Below are 24,293 nucleotides of genomic sequence, written 5' to 3'. Positions count from 1 at the left end.
ATATTAATGTTATAGATTTTTAATTTCAGTTGATTTAAGTTAAAAATTTTGAAAAAAAAACAACTGCTAGTTTAGAAGCTAAACTCAGCATCTTGTTGTTTTCAGGATTTATTAAACATAAATGTGCTTAAAAAGAAAACAAATCTGAAAAGGTTTGTAGAATTGAATGGACAGAATTGGAAACTTGAAGCTCAGTAAAGAAAAATGGTGCCATTAGTGTGAACAGCCTGGAAACAAAAAAAATCCCAAAGTATATCAAGAATGAAATTAAAACCAGCTTGACTTTATTTATGTATAAACACAACATAAATTACTGTTAATGACTTGTACAGACATTGATTCAGTTTCTTAAAAAGAAACAAAAAAACTGCATAAAACTCTTGGATCATTTACAAAAGATGGTGTCCCTGTGATATCCCAGACACACCTGTGCTGCTCCACATCCTCAACAAAGTTCATCACAACTTCGCTGCACTTTTTTTCTCCCACAATTACTATTTTAGGTATTGAAACATCTTTTTTTTTTCCATTTAAAAGCATTTTAAAGAGAATATGACATATTGATGTTTTACAGTGCTAAATCTGGCATACATAGTGGTTGTCTGGTGAGAATAAACATCAGAAGTCTCTTGGTTTTAAAACAAATATTTGCTTGAGAACGCTGCTTGCTCCAGGAACGTGGATCCAAGGGCCCAGTACTTCTAGAGAAGTGCAGGTATGCATAATGTAAACATTTCCTCTGTTCCATTGACACTTTGTTCAACCACACGTTTCCAGATGAAAACATAAAAAAATCAAACATAAAACACCTACATAAGCTCAGCGTCTGGTTAAAAACATCCAGGTTCCTCTGCTTTGGAGTCCCGAGTCCAAAAGGCTTGTGCTACAGAGGAACTGACCTGTAATTGCCATGTTAAGGCTTCGTGTAGTTGTACATTTACTCTGAAGTCTGTAGGTCACAATGCACAGCATCGCTTTTGACCCTTTTTCTCCTCCTTTTTTACTTATTTCTTTTTTTTATTTTATTTTTTACAAAACAAAGCCACACTCTGTACATAACAGCAGCTGTTTCATTTTCTCTACATTGATTTCACTACCAAAACTGAGTTTCTTTGGCAGGTAATGCACCTGGAATTGTTACCTTTTCCCAATCTCACTTTGCCGCAGGAAATGTATGTTGTTGGCGTTATCTGCTAATTCCGGGTACTGCTCAATGGAAAGCACGTAGTACCCGTCGTATCCCAACACTTTCCCACCACTCAGCAGCTGCCTCTTCTCCCCCTCTGTCCAGGGGCGAACCCCCTCCTCCCCGTCACGCACCCGCTGCTGCTCTCGGGCCCACGCCCCCGCCAGGGCGCGTTGACGCGCAAGCTCAACCACCCGCACTTTCTCCTCGTCCACCGTGGAGCCGTAGCGGATGTGAAAAGCCAGAGCCCCGGCGCGGATGTCCACGTCTGCGAAGCGGCGAGTCCTGCTGTCCATGACGGTGGTGGACTGAGACACCGTCACATTGATGCCGTTCTCCAGGGTCTTGTGTCCGCTGGTCAGGTGCAGCGCGGCAAGGTCCGCGTCCGGGAGGCCCGGCTTCACAAAGAAGTGCGTGTCCCATCCTTCTATGGTGAAGTGGAGGTCCTCCAGATAGAACGCGTTATTGAGGATCGTTGCAACCTTGATGCAGTCCTCACTCGCCACGTTAAGCGCGTTTGTGTGGACGCTGCCTTTATATATGGCAAACATAACAGCTCTTCCGATGGGAGACTTTGCAGCCGAGAACCACAGCCAAGGCTTTTCACCTCTTCGACCTCGGCTGAGATGGACCTCTGGCAGCCGCTCGAATGACAAGAGAGAATGTGCTTGTCTGGTTACTTCCTGCTGGACCCCAGAGATAGACTGTAGGAAAAGTGCAGTGAAACGTTAACGCCTGAACATGGCAGAACCTGACTCTCTAGGCCATTTAGAACCAGCTACTGCTTGGCTTCACAGAGCTGCTTTTTATCCCTATTTGAGGCAGTGGTATTTTTAATCCATGTTCTTAAGTCTAATGTAGATAAATCCCTGATGATTTCCTTTATGTTGTGTTAAGATTTTAGACTAAGGATTTCTTGCATAAATAACATCAAAGACTGTTTTACAGCAGCATTTCATATAAAATTAGACAGCTTTAACACATTTCAACTATTAACCGAAGGTAGGCGGAGGAACACTTTCTCATTATATGATTATAATTATTATACAAAAATAGACCAATTAAGGTGGATATTCCATGAAATACATGGCAGTCTAATTAAGGGATGGCACCTTCAAGACAGTGAGGTAAACAAAGTAATTTTTTTCTGCATTAGCTGCAGGTTCTATTTATCTGTTCAGTAAATAAAAGAGCTTGGCGTTTTACCCACCGGCAGATCATCCCACAGTTGACTCTTCCTCAGCTCATAGGAGGGCATGCTCAGATCAAACTTTGGAACGGGAAACCCGGGAATGGTGTTGTGAAGATGAAACCCAAACGTTACAAGCCAACTGTTCACATCTGCAAAATCGAAAGAAGACTTTATAAACTCATGACTCCCTCCTAACTTTTGTTTAAAAAAAAACAATATTTAAGTAACTATCCATCCAAAAGAGCTATATTTGAAAAAAAGTTATCCCCCTCTAGTAACATCAACCTTGATTAATGACGTATGAGGTGTTCAAACTTAAACTCAGCAGTCTGTATCTGAAAAATACATACATCATCCTCATCATCATCCTTCAGTTGACAAATCAATTAATTAATAGCTAATCTGAGCAAATGACCCAGTATTTTTGTTGAGGGGAGAACAGCTGGATAACGATATGTTCTTAAAAAAATACATGTATCAAAATTCTCTGCTATAAGAAGTAAATATCTTACCTGCAACATACTCTTTCAGTTCATGGACTTTGCTGATCGGATTATTATTTCTGAACATGTACAAGTTAAAAGGAGCCGGCTCTTTGGCAACCTTTTTCCAAGCAGAGATATCTGGAATCGTCCACCTGCCAGACATGATATCATAATCCTGCTCTCCAAAGTGCAGCAGTTTGGTCAGAGGATCATACAGTCCACCATGAAAGCCCAGCACCAGCTGAAAGTCAGGGTTAGAGTCAAAGTAGATCTCACCGTACGCGGTGTACTGAAGCTGTTTGACCAGAAGGCCGTTGCTGGTGAAGACGGCCAGAGGTGTGCCGGTGTTATCACAAGCAATGTAGAACTCTTCTCCACTGCTGATCTCCATGGCAAAGAGATGACCTTGGAGGTCACCTTGGAGTGAGTAGAAGAGGTGGAGTTTGTGTTATCCTGGGTAGCTCAAATCTGCGTAAAAGTACTGCAGGTGCTGGCCCAGACTGGTCTTAGTTGAGACTCTGCGTCCGAGGCCGTCGTAGCGATACTGGATTGTCCAGCCGCTGCTTTTGCTGTAGACCCTCACCAGGTGTCCTTTGGAGTTGTACTCAAAGATTTCTGCTCCTCTCTGACGGAGGAAGCCGTCTTCGTCCATCCTGTACTGGATGTCTCCGAGGCGGGTGATGCGGTCTCGCAGGTCGTAGCGCAGAGGCAGGAGCCGGCCGCTGTTACCAGCATTCAGCAGGTGCAGGTTTCCATTCAGGTCATAAGTGTAGCGCCACACTACTTTGTCATTTAGAAACACGGTCTGCAGCTGGCCGTCCACATCGTACTCATAGCTGTATTTGGTGGTGTTGGCAAAGGGACCAATCTTGAGTTCTCTCTTAGTGACTCTACCCACATCGTCGTACTGGAAAGTAATCCAGTACATCAGTGAACGAAATATCTCATACTGGATCTCTTTGATGCGTCCGTGTGCATCAAAGTGTTTTGTGTACGTCATGACAGCCGTGGAAATGATCTGATTTATGTCATAGTAGATGACACCAAACTTCCCAAACTGTTCGATCTTTCCTGAAATGTCGTCAAACTGGTAGAGGTCGATTGGTAGCGGCGTTTCGTTGATGACGCCTTGGACGCTGGTGACACGCAGGCTGCTGTCATACGTGTAATCGAAACGTGCGTTCACCATGCCATCTTCACTGAAGCGAAAAATCTGCCGGTCCACCAGGGGACCAACTTGCCGGTAACGGATGGAGCAGATGAAGCCCTCGTTCTGCAGGTTGACGGTCTTCAGCACACCTGCCGTCTCGTCGTAGGTGAAGCTGACTCTCGTGCTGTCGTACAAGATCTCAGAAACCTTGTTCTGCCGGCGGTATCTGTACAGAACTCTACGGCCGGTCCCGAGGTGAGCCACTCTCAGCAGGAGGCCGTCTTCGCTGTAATCCACAGCTACCGAGGCGTTGCTCTCAGGTGGGTGATAAAGGTTCCTGTAGTAGCCCACAGAACGAATGGTGTGCATGGTGTAGCGGGCCACACTTGGCATGGTGACAGCAGAAAGCCGCTCGAGAGAGTCGAACTCAAATATGTACTGCCGTTGACTGTGAAGCAGGAGAACCATAGACTGAGGGGAAGAGAGCAAAACACAGTGTGCTTTTTTTAGTCGCTTGCCTGCAGAATATATTTTCAAAGCAAGGCAGAAAGTAGAAATTTTCTGGTTTGAGGAAAGGTGAAACCTTGTGCATAAAAAATGTAGAAAGTAGAACTGTGACACGTGTGAGACCTGAGCTACCTGAGCTGCACATTATCAAATCAATGCAAAATGACCAAGAAAAAGGGATATCTAGTGTGCTAGGTCAGGACTTATTTAAAAACATTTAATGAGATACAGTCTGATTCAAATGTAATTCTTACATACATATACATGTCGATCAGCAGTTTATTAACTCCTGGTATCCAGACAGCCTGATAAATCAAGTCAAAAATATGCATTTTTTTTAGAGCGTGCTCTGTCTCCCGAAGTCTCTCTGTTAAAATGTCATGCCCAGTCATCCGTCGCTACACTGAGGTTTCCTGAGCCCCTTGTGCTGCCAGTGTCAGTGTTGACATGGCCTTTCTAGGTCATGCAATGACAGGATGGAGCCAGAAGTGACTGGAGAAAAAAAAAATACATATTTGCATGTTTTTGTTGGTGATCATTCCAGCACAATTTTAAACACATTCTACAAGAGACGAGGGGAAGTGTACATCTGAGAGCTGCTGCCTCTGACATGGAGCAGCAAAATGCGCAGATCATCAATGCAGTTAGCTTTTATTTACTTATATGTATCTTAAATGAGGACTGAAATATTTAACCCAGTTGATATATGCAGGTGAAATACATAGCAAAAACTTGAAAAGAGCTGAACATGAAGCAATCAAAACCATCCTGAGTTATAATCTTTCCATGCAGCTATTAATAAAAATCTATACATGAAAAATATTTGTCACAAATTTTGACCAAAACATTTTCTGTTACTGTCATTAAAACTAATCACAAACACCATTTTACAGTTTTTTATATAATCAAAAATTCTCCTTGTTTTGACTTGTTTTAGTGAAAGTGCCTTTAACTCATTGTGTACATCTTCAAGATCAGATATTTATATACATCACTGCAAAAACTGAGGAAATATGTGTCAAATTCTGATTTTGAAGACATTTATACATAAATCTCTGATATATTATTTTTCTTGTTATTGTGATATTTTGCAAATAAAAATAATTTTGGTCAATTGAGCTGACTGTAAACAAGAAAAGTTTGATCTGATTTAAATTCAAATGGTTTTGTGTCTTTCTTTTTGGTGTATGTAAACTTCTGGTTTCAGCAGCATGAGTCTGCAGTGTTTTGTTTTGAAGAGTTTATGACGAAGTAGCACATTTAGTCCATTTTCTGCGATGAGCAATGCGTTCTGAGGTAGAACATCCTGCTGCGCTGCTCCCGCTCACTGCCTCACACAAATGTGGAGAACAAATGTAATTGTAGCAGTAGTAATTAGCCTTACTGTTTAAATCATGTTGAGGCCTCCTGAACTTAATTAACCCTGACATATATCAGAGAAACAGCAGGGAAACTTAAGGTCCAGATTTATCTTCTGGGGTAAAACTGTGCTGCTGCATAATATATCTTTCTTGTTATTTCTGCTGGTGATGCGATTTTCTCACCTGCTCCAGGTAGGTGTAGCTCCATATCTTCCCGTCTGCGAACACCTTGGAAATCAGGCGGCCTTGGCTATCGTACTCGAGTCTCTCTGTGGTGGGGCCTCTCTGTAGGGCACTGATTTGCCCGGTGCTTGTGCGGCTCACATTAACTGGCAGTAGCTTACTGCTGGGCACCCACAGGACCGGGTGGCCCGCATTGTCATATATAATCTTTAACAGGAACTTCCTGTGGTCGTCGTAAATCTTCTCAGTCCTCAGGGTGCGATCGTAATCAACAGAGAGAATGTTCCGACCATTCACCTGTGGGTAAAATTTAACAGTTGGTTACATAAAAACTATACTCTGAATTGCAGTCAGGATCCTGTTTTAATCGAAAGCTCTTTAAAACGTAGTTAAATAGAAAATAAAATATGTATATAATTCAAATATTACTGCTTTTCTGTAAAAGAGAACATATCACAAAGAGGAGCTCTTTAAACAGAAAGACACTGTAAAATGTTCAGGCGGTCTTAAATCTGGTGGTGACAAAAATCAGTGAGTTCACGTTGCTACCCAAGAGAAGTTCATGAAGGAGTGTAAGTCATAAATCTGAGTCAGAGTCGGGGAAGAGGGAGCAAGAAGAGATGGACTGGACTTATGTACAGCTCTAGAGTATTAATGATCTTCTCAGGCAGGGGATCGAAGGTTAGACCTTTCGTCACAGACACAGCGATGTGTCCGAAAACTAGAGGTCCATTAAAAATTAGAGTTAATTGCAGGGTCTGTTATTAATTAATCACAATAAATCAAAAACTATTTAAATGGACAAAATAATTTTAAATTCAAAAACTTTTCTTGCTGCTAAATTATTGAATATGTATCAAGTCAACAAAGATAATTTTTGTTTTTAATCTGTTATTCGACCATCGGATTGGATTTCCAGAGTTTCTGGAATCCCTTCTTCAGAAATGTGGAGCTGTGGAAACTGAGATTAGAGCAGGGGATGCTGCTGCAGCATGGTTAGCATTGAGATGCTATTCAAGCCTCGAAAGCTTTGCTGATAGGACAACTCCTTCTAACACAACTTGAACATAACAGACTTTTCCAGAGTCCCGTCAGATCATGTTAGAACCAGAAATGAACCCCCAGTGGGCCGAGGGACGTGGCTTTGTCGTCCATCACTGTTGTTAGCAAATGCGGTTTGTGTGTCAGATTTATGGGCGTATCAGAAACTTACAGATACAAAGATTCTGGCCAGATACTTTGCATGTAAAAACATAAATGAATTAATCAAGTTAAAATTTTTAATGCTTTAAAAGCTGCTTTATTAATTAATCAATCATGAATGTCATGAAAGCAGTTTCATTTAAAATAGCATATTTACATATCAATCATCTGTTTCAATGTGTTTGCATGTTTCAGTTAAACCTCAACAACATTTAAAAACCAAATGTTAATGCATTAGAAGGAGGTTACGTTGGATCGTGATCACTGGAAATTTGCCTGGGAATAAATGTTAACCAACACATGACAAATGACCTGGAACGTTATTTGTTGCAGTTGATTTCAACCATTAGACATCAGAACCTTTTCATCTCTTTTTCAAACACATCTAAACTTTTTTGTGTTTATTGTGTTTTTTTCTACTGATTTCTCAACCAACCAACTGTTAAATATTGCAAAGTCGTTCCTCAACTCCTTTGTTGTGGGTTCAGTATTTCTTTCACATAAACACATTGATGAAATATTTTTCAACTCTTAACAAAGTTGTTTTTTTATTCAGAAAATGTATCATCCATGAAAAACATAAAGTCTTGGTGTATTTTAATGATGCTGAAAATAATAAAAAGGTTGAGAACATTCAAGTAATGAAGCTCCCTCCTGTTTATCTTGCTTTCGGTATAATTAGCTTCTTACAAAAAGCAGCACAATCAGTTTTCTGATTAGCCTGGAGCACAAACTGCAGCAGCACAGACGGCGATGCCAGAAACACGCAACAGGTGCCAAGCCACGAGCGACACAGCTGCTGCTCATCAGCCTTTTTAGAGGTTTAGTTTCACTATCTGGCCTGAAGGACATCATGTTCACGGTTATCGAGTTATTCTAGCGTTTAGAGCTGCGATTGCATACAAATCGATTTGATTTTTGTGATTCCTGGATTTGATCTGGCAGTATAAAGACTGATCATTCAAATTATTTTTTGATAACTACAATTTAGAATGTTATAAGATCAGCAATCCAAATATTTAATCTGTTTTTAGCATATTAGCACAGCTAGCATCACAAAAACAACAGCTACAAAATGAAGATCCTTCTCTTAACTTGCCAAAACATTTGACATGTTTTCAGGTTCAGCGTTGAAAGCTGAATGTTAAAGCAAACCAGCGACCAACCAAACAGGCTCATGTTGCTGCACCACTGTGCAGCAACATTATTGCAACACATTATTGAAAATAAAGTTTTTCTTCAACTAGCTTCTGCATTTCTCTGACTTTGGTTTAGACATCACATGATGAAGTTTGCAACAACTGAGTCATCTTCACTCAGTAACGGCGTTCATACCAAAGAGTGTTGTCATCACAACAGTGACCAGTAATTTGTACTTTCATTGCACGACGTCACTTAACAGTCTTAACCTCACTGGTCAGCCGCTGTTTTTCCATGACACATGCAGATATGGATGTGACTTTTTATTTGTATTTAATGATCTCTGTTTTTTTATTATTATTTATTATTAGTAATTATTATATTTTCAGTGACACAGGGCCACACATTTGAATTTTATAAACTATTATTTGTTCAATGTTTGTAAAGTGGAAATAATTTCCGACCTGACACCAGAATCTTACTTTTGCAGAGAAGTTGTGGATGCTGAGATTTTACTTGAGAATTGTTTTGTTCTTAATGTTTTTACTCCACTGTGGAGTGGAATGACAAAATAACTAAAATGATTACAGATCATTTCTTTTACTCATATTTCACACATTTCTGAGGAGGCTTTTTATCTCTAGATTATTGTGAAATGTTCATCGCTTGCATATTGACTTGGATATCATCTGCTGTCCTCTTTGTTTAACAGAAAGTGTTACTGGTAGCAACAGTAAATGTGTTGTCTTTATTTCAGGAGAAACAGTAGTTTTTAAACAGTCTGCCCAGAATAACCTTCTGTTGACAGAACCAGTTCACACAGTTTTGCAACCTCTCTTGTTTTTTGTGCATCCCATATCATGAGAGCCGCGTGTGCCACAGAGGGGAAAAGACGGGGATTTAAACCAGATCCAGACTTACCCTCAGCTTTCGCCCAAACACGATAACTTTTCCTCTGGCTTGTTCTTTGCGAAAGCGCCACTCCACCAAGTTTTGCCCAACCTCTCCTGGCAGGCTCATGTTGCGCCTGGCGACAGTCGGGTTGGCAGCTCCAGTCAGGATGTGGGGCTCCGTTTGGTAGTGGGTGTCCATCCCGTTGGCGTAGGTAATCCTCAGCGAGTTGTCGTAGCCCACTTGGTAGCTGCTTCTACACTGGTCTGTTGGTGGAGAACAATTGTTTAGCATCTCAGATTTTATTTGAAGTCTTAACGAAGAGTGATGTGAGGAAATAGCGGGTCCATCTGGTTGTGGAAGAGAGGAGAAAGCACAAGGTTGGTGCGTCTCCCTGACACCCCGGCCCACACTCCCACAGAGCAATCATTTACACTACCGGACCCTCTGAGTCATAATGACACACGACTCAGGCTTACTCAACATTGCCCTGCAGACCCTTGAAACAATGATAAATAACAGCTGCTGTGCTGTGGCGCCGGCGACAAAGCCTTACCCTGAGCCAGAGTGTAGAAGGCTCGGATGGTCGAGGCGTTGGTGGTGATGCTGATTTCCTCCTCTGTCAGGGAGCTTTCGATGTCCACCATCAGAGCGCTGTATATGTCTGTGTACAAGTTATTCACCATTCCCGTGGGGAACGTCACGTTCATTAGGCGCCCTTCACTGTCATAGCTGTTTGACAAAAGGAAACATCAAAAATGACAAAGCATTTATATGTATGAGGGCTCCCAGGCTACAATGCATTTCAATTATCAGCTGCTTCATACTTGGGTGAGACGGCCGACTTTCTTCTAATTAAAATGTCACATTTTCATCCCCGGATATTTCCCACTTCTGGCACAGGAGCGGAAGGATGTCTGTTAAAGTGGCTCAGGCACGATCCGCACAGAATAAGGCTGAGTGACAAATCTCACAGCTATCAGGAAGATTAAATAAAACTTATTATGAGTTTTATTTTATTTTTTAGAGTGATTGATGTGTCATAATCACGATTGGCTGTTTTTGTTGTAGTGAGGGTATCATGTGCGGCTTAATGTCATGTGACAAAAAAAATGACGCTGAGATGCTTTGCTTCCAAAACAAATTGGATTATGATAAAAAAAATTTAAGTGGCTTACTTTAATTAAATACAATTATTCATTTTATCTAATCTCTTTTTTACACTTGTAACTGCTCTAATAGCACTCGTTAATATATAAATAAAAGACAAATGTAACTCACTTTATGGGGTTATTGAGGTCTAACTGAGAAATTTTACACATCTGAGGGACATTTTATAATTAGATTTCGATTAATTCTGCACCCTTGGCAATTTGCAGGTAGGAATGAGTCACAATTTATGGAATAAGCGTGTGACAGATTCATGATTCAAAAATAGTTATTTTTGACACTTTGAATCTAATCTTCAAAGCAACAAAAAAATCTATAACATGACCATATTTTCAAAATATCGTAATAGTGATTTAAACAGCCAAATTCCTGGAAAACAATAAAATCTGCCTGATGTTTCTATATGTGTTCTATATTATTTTAATGTGTAAATATGTACAGTGGGGAAAATGTATTTGACTCCCTTACAAATGTCCTTCTTATTTTACTTTTTGGAAAATAAGTAAATAAATTAATATAGTGCTTTTCTGAAGACTCACAAAGTTCCTTACAAGTTAAAGTACATGCACTTCAACTTGCAAAGAAATACAATAATTCAAAGAGCGCTCATATATAGAAAAGCCTGTGAAAAATATTGGTTTTAGTTTAAGGTCGTACAAACCCAGATCAGCCGACCTTAGCAAGCAGCTGAGTCCAGTCAGACCCATATAAAGGTTCCTGGCCGAGCAGGACTCCATATGTAACAGAGAGAACTTCACACTGGACCCCAAAACCGTCTGGAAGCCGGAGAAAAATGCCAAGGCAGGAATTATGTGACAGAAAGGGCCAGATCGTATCACAAGGTTGGCTGCAGCTGAAGGTGGTCTATACATCATCGTCATCATCATCATCATTATATTATACTAGAGATCTATTTAAGTAAAAACAAAACGAGAGCATTTTAATATTCTCAAAAAGTCTGTTGTGACTTTATAACAGACCTTAAAAACCTGACCACAGCTTCGGGTCAAAGGAACAACACAGGACCATAAGAGCCTCTCGGCATCATCTTGCAACACATAAATAGGGAAGAAAGAAGTGGATCTAAATAAACGTAAGTGGTTTTATGGACAAATATTCACATTAATCTACTGCACAGCCTACACATAAAAACACACCTACAGTTTATTAATAATGTCAGAAGGTAACATCAGAAATAAATAAATAAACCTTTCAATTACATGACCGTTAATAGTTCCTTCTTATCCCAGAGATGCAGGATGTGGCGTTTCGTTCCCAAACACAATTCCACCTGCCAAATCTTTACACCACGTTTATTAGCTTGCACAAAGTGGAAGGCGCATTCTAATTTGCACTGTGAGCTGTTTCCTGAATTTGAAAGCTAAACCAATCAGACAATCAGAATGATTTCTGCCGACTCATTCCCAGTGTTTCTACTCACTCATAGAAAGTTGTCCAGCCGATCTCTGAAGTCTTTGTGGCCAGCAGGCCGTTGTTGCCGTGGTACGTCAGCAGCACCAGCTCCTGACCCTGCGCGGTCAATGTTTTCAGGCCACCGTTGGTGCCCATCGTTAGCCAAATCACCTGGTTGTCAGGGGCAACGATCCGCACCGGCATGCGGTTGGCGTCCCTCCGGATCCTCAGCGTGTTCCCGCTGCTGTCGGTAGCAGCTGTGATGTCGTTCTCTGTGCTGTAGCTGAACGTGTACTTCAGGTCTCCGGTGAGCAAGCTGGCGGTGTGTTGGTGGGTGCCGTTGCTGTCAAACATGTAGACCTCCTGAGCGTCGGGGGAAGCTACCTCATAAGCACCGCCATTGGAAGTCAAAGTTGGCCCATTTCGTGAGATAGCGCGGATGCGGATGTTCCCCAGGTCTGCCACATATAGCGTTCCATCTGGAGCCGCCACTAATGAAGAAGGACCGTTCAGCCTCGCATCTTTGGCATAGCCGTCTCCTGTCTGATAGCAGTCACAGTTGGCATCGTTCTTGCAGTCGCAGTCGGAGGGAGCTCCAGCCAAATGTGTTATCTCCCCATCCACGGAAACCTTCCGGATCCTGCTCATCTTCCTCTCATCTGTCTCTGCGACGTAGATGGTACCGTGGTAGGATATGGCGATGGAAACGGCCGACTCTAGAGGGGTCAAATGAGCTCTTTGTCCACCAGCTACGCCTCGCTCCAGTCCAGCCAGCGGGCAGTGGACGGGTCGACCTGCTGCAATGCTGACTTGACCGTTCTCAGTGATGCGCAGCACGATGTTGTTGTCCAGCACATACAGCGAGTTGTCCATCGGGCTGACTGCTAGATCTGTGGGCCACTCTAAAATCACCTGCAATACAGAAAATATGACATATAATTCCAACTCCAATTTAATTGAGAAAAAAGCCAAGTATTTTATTCAGTGATAACTTCTTTCAGCAAAAATGCTCCATGAAGTTATTTTTGTAAACTTTTATCACAGACACACGCACTCACAATGTGTCAGTAAACATAGCCAAAAGGCAGATGAATCTGCACAGACTGAATCAGAAAAGTGACAGATGTTATTGTGTCAAGAAAAATAAGAGCCAGAAAGAATCACAAACCCCGGCCTCTTTCTAACCTCCACAAATCTCACTGTGAATGGCAGATTGTCAGTGTCAGAGTGTGATAGAAGAGGCTTCACACTCAAATCTGGAAATCTTTTGTATGGAATATATCAAGAAGGAGTATTTTCTGAAGCACAATACTAACATCCTAACACGCTGTGCCTCACCAAAGTATTCATAAATGTTGAACATTTAGACGTGTTACAACCACAGACTGTATTTTTATGAGGTTCTACCTGATAGAGCAACACAAAAAATACATTTAGGGAAGAGAATTTAAATGCTTTTCAGTTTTTTTTACCACTAAAAATCTGAAAAGTGTGGCGTAAATGTTTTTAGCACGTCCATAATTTTCACTGCAGTCTAGAGACTGAATTTTTCACCAACTTTTCTTGACCAAATAGCTCAAGTTCAGCTCAAGATTAGGCTTAAAGTATTGCCACAGAATTACAATTGGACTTAGGTGTGGACTTTAACTAGGCCGTTCTAACGCTTTTTTCCCCAGGACTTTTATGTATGTGCCTCCATCTTTCCATCTGTAAACTCTTAGCTACTTTTCTGCTTGAAAGCATGATGCTGCCACTACCATGTATAACCACAGCAGTTGTGATGTATCATCAGTTGGGTTAAACACACATAGCTTTTTCTAACTTTAAAAACATTTAGCACAGTTAGCTGTTTATGACTAGTGCTTTAGGGTTAGAGCAACTAGTTTAGTTTATTTAACGGGGGCAATGTGCAAAAAATATTAATTAAAGATGCTTTGGACCAGATGTAGCTTAAGCTAGTTTCCAGGTTAGTTCACACAGTCTGAAATCACACGACATGCAGAGTCCACAGATACAATCACAGTTCAAAGTCATATAAAATTAACACAATAAAAACAGCACAAAATGCCAAACTTCTGTTCTGCAGTCATAACTAAAATATTAGCAGTGTTCATCTCTACAGATAACATCAGATCATTTAGAGGTATTGGAGTAAGAGGGGTTGAATATATGTTGCCTCACAGTTTTTATTCTTATTATTACAAAAAAAGACAGAAAAAAATAACGTGCATAATTTTCCATCTACAACATTGAACAATTGAACACTAGCTTGTGTTAGTTGGTCTGAAACATAAAACCCAATAAAAAACACTGAGGTTTGTAGTTGTAACATTTTGAAATCCAAATATATCTGGGAGGAACTGTTAAAAGAACATTTTTTATTTATTTGGCCTTTATTTATACAAGTTGGCTCATTGAGTTTCAATATCTAATTTACAAGAGAGACAATTAAGCCAACCAAATACAGAAAAAAAATGCATGGAGTTTAGAAAATCAGAAATGTATTGTTTAGACAAAGACCTACATCTTTCCAACTTTTCTCAAAAATGCATTTGTTGCATCACAATAAACAGCTTTAATCCAGTTTCTGGGCTATTGCTGCATATTTGAATACAAGCAGATCTACCTGGAGGAGCTTAAGTCCAATACAGAATTAAAATCTTTCACCTGCAGGATTGTCTTTTGTTTACCAAAGGTGGAATAAAAGAATTTAAAGAGCCAAGAGGAACTCTGCAAATGTTGATCCTACAAGCTCATAACTGGGTTGTTTTGTTGTGTGGCTGGTATATAAAACAGATGGATTCCCCTTTCAACAATGAAAGCAGGAATCTAAACCGTGATTCTGTGATGACCTGCAGTAAGTGGCTCTCAAAGGGAAGACACAGACATAGGTAGTTGGTAAATCCACTTCTTTCTGTCCAATAAACAGGTGATCATGTCTCAGTCGCCATTGTTTTTGTGGCTGATTTAGATACTTCTAAACCCAGTTGTCTGAACTGGTTTTTTTAGGGCATGGTAGTAAATGTCTGTTTATTTTTATTTTAAAATTATTAGAAAATTGTGAATTGTTTCCCTTTTATTTCATGATTACAGACAAATGTCCATCAAATCCAAAGTTTCTGGTTTAAAATATTACAAAATGTGATATTATTATTGTAATATTTGCTAATAAAAGTGGGTTTACTTTATTAAACAACAGCTTCTAGTTTTACTCAGTGTTGCCATCCAGTAGCTGAATTTTCATCTCTTCCAAAATGTCTAAAGTCTTTGACTATTTTAACATGTTTGGGATAACTAATCTGTTCATTTTAATGATTTTAATCTTGATAGTGTTAAATTTTTTAGTGGATTTCAACCTAAGTAAATGAGCATGTCTCATAAAGAACATTAAGCATGCAATTTACGCCTTCCTGCTCCATTAAAGCTGTGAGGTTTGGTGGTGTAACCTGAAAGAAAAGCTTCACATGGTGATCAATGACATATATCAGAATAAATCAAAATGACATGAAAGAAAAGTCTCCTGCATTTAAAGTGATGAGATAATTAATCACGTCTTGTAGAACATTAAGCGAGCCAAAGCCAGAATCCTTCGGTTCCAGCCGGAGTTTCTAACAGACTTTCATTCGGTGGATAAAAAGCTTCTTTTTCTAACAGCGGAAAAATGACTAACCTGGCCTTGAGAAACAACACCATGTCATTAAAACTGTCCAAACATCCCTAATTTGTGTTTTTCCGCTTGGTGATTAACAGTAAAGAACAATGCCTTTAAGGCTTCCACTAGTTAAACTGCAGCGAGCCAGCTTTTCAGCCCGGGTGCCGGAGGATCACACAGTTGTGCCAATGCTTTGTCTTGGTTGCTTTGCGCCAAATGAGTTGGTTAATAAGGAAAAAGTAGCAAGATTAATGCTTTCTGTTCATGTTCTCTCATGTTCTCCCTCTTTCAGCACACCACCCACTCACAAACACAAATACTGATTGCTTTCCATTCTGTTCACAAGAAAAATACTCCCAAACGTCAACTGAAATGAAAGCTTATTATACATTTCTTGCACTTATAATGCAACAGAAAAATCATTTTTAATGTCTGCTTTTGTCACATAATGTTATATGACGTGTGTCTAGACCTCATGCATTGTGTGAGTCCAGCCACTTCAGAAGGACTAACAGTTTATTCTTAAATGCTTTTCTTGGTTTCTGAAGATACAATTTCTCTAATTTAGCATTTTCAGCACTTTATTAACATGTCCTGGATTACTTTATCTATTGAGGACACATTTTATGGACTAATTGTAATTGAAAAAGTTATATTGATATTAAACAATAAAGAAAAATCCCATTTGACGCCCTGTATTTCTCACAATAAGAATAACAGGAAGCTGCTTGTTTAATTTAAAATATTTCTTAGTTTGAGTTATTCCCTTTCATGGTTTGTGAGATGATTGCAGATTTGAAAAAGAAGTCACCCTAATATAATTTGACTGAAATTAAATAATTATATCAAATTACTGATTCAAAAGACAGATTTGATTCTTTGTACACAAAACAAGATTTTATGATCATGCATCCACTCAGTTTTAATATCTCTTTTGATCTTTGGCGTTTAAATAAAAAAATAAAACAGCGTTACATTCAGAGGTCCTCACTGGAGATAACAGTGATGTTGACAGATGTATAAAGTCTGCAACTTTTAACATACAAAGAGTTATATTCACCTCATTTCAGCTAACTTCAATTAGTTTAAATTTGCTAAAGTTATCTACTAAGAAAATGTGTTATATTTTCTGAAAGAACTACTATTGTTTTTTGTTTCTAGGTTTTAAAGTAACATTTTTGCAAGAACAGGATATACATATATTTGTTCGAATGGGATTTTGGTATTTAAGGAAAATTATGAAAAAAAAATCACAGTTTGACATATGACTGGTTTCTTTAGTGCCATTTTGTTGCAAAAAATATATTTATGTTTTATGAGTAACATAAAAAGCAACTGGTTTCTTATCATTTTAGCCAAAGTTATTAAGGACCATTGTTAAAGGTCCAGGGAGCCACCTCTGACTCCAGAGCCTCAGGTTGACCCACCCTGAGTAAAGTGACAGCAGCTATGATGTGAAAACTCACACTGAGAGATGAAAACATTATGATGGCAGAAAAAATCTCACACTGAGGGAAACATGTACTTATTGTAATAGATGTTTTTCCAGTAAAGTCCCAGTTTGCTTCATACAGGAAAAATGCTCATATTAAGCCATTTTACATCAAGTGTTTAACTTTTTTGGTGTCAATATTTTAGGGATTTTATTATCATTATCATGTCTTTCTTGAGTTTTTTCTCCTTACCTTGATACCACAGAAGGTGTGAAGTATTTTGTTTAATTTATCCAGTATATATTTTGTCATAAATACAGAAATTCTAATAACAGTTTGTGTATAGAAAAAATGTTACCAAGTAATTTGTCATACTTGTTTGTGTTGAGATGCTTAATAAATGTGTTGAACGTGTCTTAAATAACCCTGATACTCAGTGAAGAAACTATTTATTTTTTAATAAAATGTGACATATGGTTTCCATTTAGTCTTTGATATATATCCCCCTATATTAATATATAGATATTTATGTATCTCAGAGTTAATTTGTAAAGATGAATGTGTCTATACTTGTAAGCCAGCATAGTGTCCGTTTTTCCATGATAAATCATCCGTTTGGTGTTGGTTTCAAACAGTAATGCTTTGTCTTGAGCACAAAGTGGGAGGAATGGAAACAACTTTATTTCCAAGAGCAGAAGCAGTAAAACGAATCATGGTGTGAAAGTTTTCACTTTAGTGTGATAAAAGTCTGTTTTCTTGCCCTTTTTGCTGCATTATTCATCTGAAATCAGCTCACAAAACGCTCAAGGTGTGCAGCAGACACAGATCTGAACGTTGAAGATTGTATTTAGAGTCCCAGTTTCAGAATCGTTTCTTGTCCTCCATTAGGAGAGGATGAGCTTTCATGTTACCTTAGGCTGAGGTAGAAGACTGAAGCTTTCTTGGACAAAGCCGCCAGCAGTCGTGCTCCGCCAAGTAAAAAAGGTTTTATGTGCTCAACAAGCTACTACTGAGCACTCCCTTATTATCACTCGTGTTGCCACAATTACTTGTGGAACACTAAACACTAATTCAGCTCCGGCTGCAAGCGAACACGCCCTCCCAAACTCAGTAATTATTCTTTTCTATAATTGGCTCTGAGATAAAAACTCATTTCTTTTTGAACCTGAAGTCACTTAGTGGTGTAAAAACCTCCCACTAATGTTTACATATCCCCTTTATTACACTACATTTCTTAATGTAGTGACCATAAATACATACAATCTGGCCTTTCACACAAAATTCATCTTGATTATGTAAAATAACCTTGATGGATCTTTTAGCTTATTATGAATGTTATTTTGACCCTGAAATATGATCTCAAGTTTCTTCTGAATGGCAGTCAATGTGTGTCAAAATATCTAATATCAATTATTTTATTTTATTCATTTGGAAGGTCAGAAAAATGTTGATCAATGAGTTACATTTAAAAAAAAGCAAGTCTGTCCAGTTTTCCCTCTAAAATCCTAATATTTGCACAGAGAGTTCTCAATTTCTTTTCTGCATAGCATTCTGGGCATTCGAGGACAAATAATTAACACTGAAGTTGAAGTTCATGGACAGATTTATTTTGGTATTTGGGCTAACTTTGACAAACTCCAATTCAAAATGTATAATTATGACTTGACAGGGAAGGGATGGATCAACTCATCCTTGACAAAAATCAGCGGTGGATAATCTCTTCTAGAGAAAAAAGAAGAAAGGAATCTTAATTGTGTCTTTAAATTGATGAGAACTCATCAGACGACAGACATTTTAAAAATTTCATTGAAAACAAGCCATTAGTATGTATGTGTGTGTGTGTGTGTGTGTGTGTGTGTGTGTGTGTGTGTGTGTGTGTGTGTGTGTGTGTGTGTGTGTGTGGTGACAGTAGTGCCGGTTTATGCCAGGCTAAGATGGAACGGCTCTGAAAGCAGCCCTTTAAACCATTCAGACTACGAACATAGCAGAGACACAATCAAAACTGTCAGATGACTTATTACACTGCGATAATAACTCAGAAATAGTCCAAATAGTTTGGATGTATTTTTATTTCTTTCCTACTTACGGAAAGTTGCTGTTTATATCATAGGTTTGTGTTGCCTTTCCAGACTAAAGAAAAAGATATAAAATATCAGATATTTCACAAGCAGATATTAACATCCATGAAAAAAACCTTATAACCTTATATTAAGGCAGAAAGTACAGCAGTCACTGTAAGAAGGACTTACAGTATACATTTATGCCGCACAACTGATCAGTAGATTATTGAAAGAGAACAAAACCTTTTGAAGGGAACACAAAAGAAAAAAAAATCCTATGTCTCCGGAGGGCTCTGTACATCGGCACCTTTATTTTGTTTGTAAAAAGATAAAAAATATGTTGTTTAGGGTTTTAGACCCAGTTTAAGGCCAGAAATCCAGTTAAGCCTATATTGTTGTTTAGTGACCAAACGTGGTAAAATGCCCATTTTTTATTTTTCTGATGAATCAGTGACACTGATGGATGAAATGTTAAAGTCAAAGTGTAAGGTGTCAAGTTAAAGATAAAGCCTGTCTAGTATAGACAATGGATGCTACTGTGTTTGCAAGTCACTATATTTTTGTCCTTCAAAAAAGAAAAGATGGAAAAAGCTAGAAAATAAAACCTTTTTTCATCCTTTTTCACTTGAAAAAAATATAAAAGTTCATCTACAAGTTCACTGTTTATATGTTATTTTGTTTCTTCAGTTTAAAAATATTTTCCAATTTTGTCAAAATTTTGCAAGTTATGTGGACGATCTATATTTTTTTTACTTTTCCCAGATTGTTCCTCTCATTTACTGTTACAGATAATATTATAAATCAGAATTCCTAAACTCTTCAGGGTGACCACATAAAATCAGTTAATATTTTTAATGTTCATTTCAAATACATAAACCTTCAACCATCAAAAATAATTACTCAGAGAATAGGTCTTTGGCTCTTTGACTTATTTTGCTTTAACATTTTTTTAGAATTTTGTAAATCACAAGGGAGTACACATTATTGTGATTAATAGTATAATGAATCCTTCTATCCAATTTAATTGATGAAAAACATCCTACTTTGGAAATAACCAGAACCTCCTCGCTTATTTAAATTTGTACAAGCGATTGCTCAATGGGGAGGAACCAATTATTCCTTCAGAATGGATTTCTAGTAGATTATGAGAATGATTAAGAGTAATTATAAAATACATGAATGTAATTCAAAAGCAGCATGAAATCTTCAGCAATAATTGCATCTTTAAAAAAAAATCACAACAAATGCCATCTGAAGGCAAATGAGTTTTTAAATAGTTTATGAAATGGACTGGTGAAGAGTGCGGGCTGAACCTGCCTCTGGTCCAGTGACTTCTGCAGATAGGAACCACACCGTGAGGATAATTAGCTGAGATTAAAACTGCCTTCAACAGTTTCTTTGTTGCAACAAACATTTTTCATATCATGAGGGAAATACCAAAAAAATTCAACCCGTCTTTTAGGGAAATTCAAACTATTTGCACAAATAAGAAAGACTGATTTTGAAACAACTAAATATGAAGTGTATTTAATTTAACTGTACAGATTTCAATATGCTGACAAATATCTTCTGGCAGAAAGTAATCACACTTTCCGAGGCAAAAGTTAAAATTTTCAGAGAGAGAGATATTTTCCTACTCCGGCAGCATCCAAAAAATCAAAATGACCAAATAATTTGGAAACTCCTAGTAATACTAAAGCCAGTGAACCGTGGAAAAAAAGCATCCTGCAAGTGTTGCTTTCCCTTATAAACCAACTGCATGCTGTGTGTGTGTGTGTGCGTGCGTGTGTCAGTAACCACATCTCGCTGTGCAGGGACGGCTTGAAATGGGGTTACAGAGCTTGGAGCACAAGGTGGCACTGTGACACACTCTGCAGAAGTGTTAACAGCTTTCTGGCACTTCTTTGTTTAAGTCACCTGATTGATGTCCATGCTGCTGTCACAGGTCAGGGGACGAGCCGATGTCAGGTCGTTGGAGCCGAGGAAAGTGGAGATGATGCCGTTCTGGTCCACCTTTCTGATCGTGGTGCCGTCGACGAAATAAATCAGCCCGTTCTTGTTCACGGCGATGCCTGTTGAAAGCAGGTGGGAGGTGGCAGCGGCGGCAGCAGCAGTGGAGGGGGTTGGTGGGATGAGAAAAAAGGAGAGAAAACAGGGGGGAAAAGAGCTTGTGATAACAGGCAAACATGGTAGAGATGCCACATCTCTGCTTGCATGACTCAGTGGACAGAACACGATGGATACATGTGTCAAGCTCGCCTTCCCATTATTCAGGTCACTGCAAAAAGCACAGCCATCAATAATTCACAGGCTGCTTTTCTGCTATTAAATAATTTCTCAGGCAGAAGTGGGAAAGGCTGTATTCATACGGTGTATATATGTATATATATATACATATATATATGTATATATGCACTTGCCTCGCCTCGTCAGCCCCTCTGTCTAAAGACGACCTCAGAAGGAGGGTTGCCTGCCAACGGCTGCTGCTTTGTGGAGATTCTTTGACTTCCGCAATCATCACGATCCGCTCATCATTTGACAAACAAATAAGCGAGAAGAATACAACCGACAGCTGCTGACAATTTTTCTTGAAAGGGGTTAAAGACGCACAGTTGCCTTGGTGACAAGTGAGGGCTAAATTGTCTCAGTGATTGACTGTTAGCTCAAATCTCTACGCCAAAGCAAAGCCGAGCCAGTGTGGGCTTGCAATAACCAGATGTCCCAAACTGGGAAAATACATTAACGGGGTGCAGTGGCTTCTGCATCACTCTCCGTGACACTGTGCTGCTTAATAGAGATCACTGCCTTTGGGAATTCAGCCATACTTCATAACCAGGACGGCTGTTTTCTATCCGTACCGGTTTTAACTGGCTGCGGTTCCGGATTTGATTTCAAATAGCCACTGATCCCAGGAAGTACAGTGGATGACTACGCTATAGTTTTCCAAATTTTTTAACTGTTCTGAATGTGCTATAACTTTACTCGTACCTCCAGAGAATTTCTTCTTCAATGAAGTCTTTAAAAGCTTCTATGGAAGGTTAGTGGTTTGGTTTGACCTGTGGGCTAGGGCTGCACAAGATTGCTTTCTGCTAAAACATTGACGAGCTGTGGGAGCTGGCGGTGAATCCTTGGGAGCTGGCTATCTGACAGCCTGATTCTCAGACAGATGAAATGTGTCACATTTGAGCAGAGTTCAGCAAATGTCTGAGGAGAGAAAAAGGAAGAAAAAATGGAGCCATCTGCTGTTTCTGCTCTTGTCTCGGCTTCCACCCACTCCATCATTAGAGTCGTTCCCTCAAATTGCCTTCACTCAAGCCTTTATCACCTAGCCGAAGCCTAGCTATTGCAGTTGGCACTCAAAAGAAGACAGCAACGAGCGCAAAACAATTCATCCTCACCTCTTATTCCAAACGAATTTATGGAAAAGGCGTCGATTTTGCCACAAATGACCCTCTGCTATCTGAATGTGGACAACAGGTTGTGCAAAGCACTTATCGGTTTGTGGGCAGCAGTTATTTCACAAGGAGCATTAAAAGCCAAACTTGACTTTTACAGTGGTTTGCAGAAGCATCCAAAGCCCTTTCAAAGATGTCTTTCTGTTTCATCCGTTACAAACACAAACTTCAGTGTATGTTATTAGGATTTGATATACCAACACAAAGTAGTACAGAATTGTCAAATGGAAGAAAAATGTTGCAGTTTTTAAACTTTTTGTATTTTACAAATAAAAATCAGAAAAGTGTGGCATCAATTTTCAAGTCTTGCCACATATACATAATTGTATTTGTGTCTGGACTCATTCATGCGTTTATCTTTAGTCGCATTGATTATTGTAACAGCGTCTTCACAGGCCTGTCCAACAAATCAATCCTCCAGCTGCAGCTGATCCAGAAGCTGCTGCTCCTGTTCTCACTAAAACCAGGAAGATAGAGACATAACAGCAGTTTTAAAGTCCCTCCACTGGCTCCCTGTAGCTCAAAGAATAGATTTTAAAATACTGTTGTTAGTTTATAAATCACTGAACGGTTTAGCACCACAATACTACCATTCAAAGTATCACCTTCCGACTCCAGGTCTCGGTTCTGGTCTGCTCTGCTCCCCAGAACCAGAACCAAGAGAGGAGAAGCAGCTTTCAGCATCTATGCACCAAAAATTTGGAACAAACTTCCAGAAAACTGTAAAACAGCAGAAACCCTGACTTTCTTTAAATCTCAACTAAAAACACACCTGTTTAGAATTGTATTTGAAATGTAATATGAAACAATGTATTGTTTATTCCGTGATGCATGACTTTGTGTTTATGTGTTTATAAAGTACTTTGAAATGCCTTGCTGCTGAAATGTGCCATACAAATAAAATGTGATTTGATTTTGATTTTAGACTCTATAGCTGTCCATCAGTCCCCAACTGATTTTCTTCCGAGATCATCCTGGATTTAGCTCCACCCATCTTCACCTCGACTCTGGCCCCACTGCACGATGCTGCCACCAACATATGGACTTGTGGTTCTGTGTTCACTGTGATCTACAGTTTCACTGTTCTGTCATTCATTGTGGTTTAAATGTAGACCAGAGAACCTTCTTCCACATATTTGCCACAGCCCCTAATGCCCCTTGGGGCAAACTGGGAACAATACTTTTTATGTCTTTATTCAAAAAAAAAAAACAACAACAAACTTTTCCAATAAGGGCACTAATTGTTGATTTGTAAATAATGTCCCCCTCATGAACTGGTGTTGGCAAGTTTGCGAACAAAATGTTACTAAAAATGTCTAATCAAATATCTTAATGCACTTAAAACAAGACAAAATAACGTACAATTACATTTTCAGCAAAATATAGCAGCTTGTTTTAAGTTCATACCTCTTTAATGAAAAAGCTCTAGTTCAAATGGCAAATTATATTAGTGATATTATGAAAAATATTGTAAACCTTTCGCTCCATGATGAAGCTCTACTTTGTTTGGATTTAATGAGGCAAAATGGGAAAAGGTTGTGGTTGTGTGAATACTTTTTCATGGACATCTAGAAGAGCAAGAGAAAGATTTTAAATTAATAACATCAACATTTGGAATAATAATCCACAGGAATAACTTCACATGTAAACTATGAAAACTAAAGTATAATTTGCACTTCTGGAGGTAACAACTTTTTAACAGGGAACAGAAAATTGCTTTAATTGCTGAAGTATCAATGTTTTCTTAGGAGCCTTGCCTGTTTGCTTTGAATTTTACATGAGAACCACAACCAAAATTAATTAATTACAAAC

The 24,293-nt window shown here is 39.0% G+C and overlaps 1 protein-coding gene across 1 annotated transcript in view; it reads right to left on the bottom strand.

Annotated features, from left to right (window-relative positions):
- Positions 1-262: 262 nt before the first annotated feature.
- Positions 263-24,293, bottom strand: part of LOC129360392 (teneurin-3-like) — a 179,510-nt gene continuing 155,479 nt past the window's right edge. The window contains 8 exon segments of the mRNA XM_055030568.1: positions 263-1,890; positions 2,397-2,527; positions 2,891-4,484; positions 6,065-6,361; positions 9,329-9,564; positions 9,855-10,030; positions 11,910-12,793; positions 20,944-21,098. Of these exon segments, the coding sequence (XP_054886543.1) occupies positions 1,138-1,890; positions 2,397-2,527; positions 2,891-4,484; positions 6,065-6,361; positions 9,329-9,564; positions 9,855-10,030; positions 11,910-12,793; positions 20,944-21,098 (4,226 nt within the window). The 3' untranslated portion in view covers positions 263-1,137.

This window comes from Poeciliopsis prolifica, unplaced genomic scaffold (genome assembly GCF_027474105.1).
Source record: "Poeciliopsis prolifica strain line A6 unplaced genomic scaffold, Auburn_PproV2 SCAFFOLD006, whole genome shotgun sequence".
Taxonomy (NCBI): domain Eukaryota; kingdom Metazoa; phylum Chordata; class Actinopteri; order Cyprinodontiformes; family Poeciliidae; genus Poeciliopsis; species Poeciliopsis prolifica.
The sequence above is the reverse complement of the archived record's forward strand: the minus strand, read 5'-3'. Positions and strand labels throughout refer to the sequence as shown.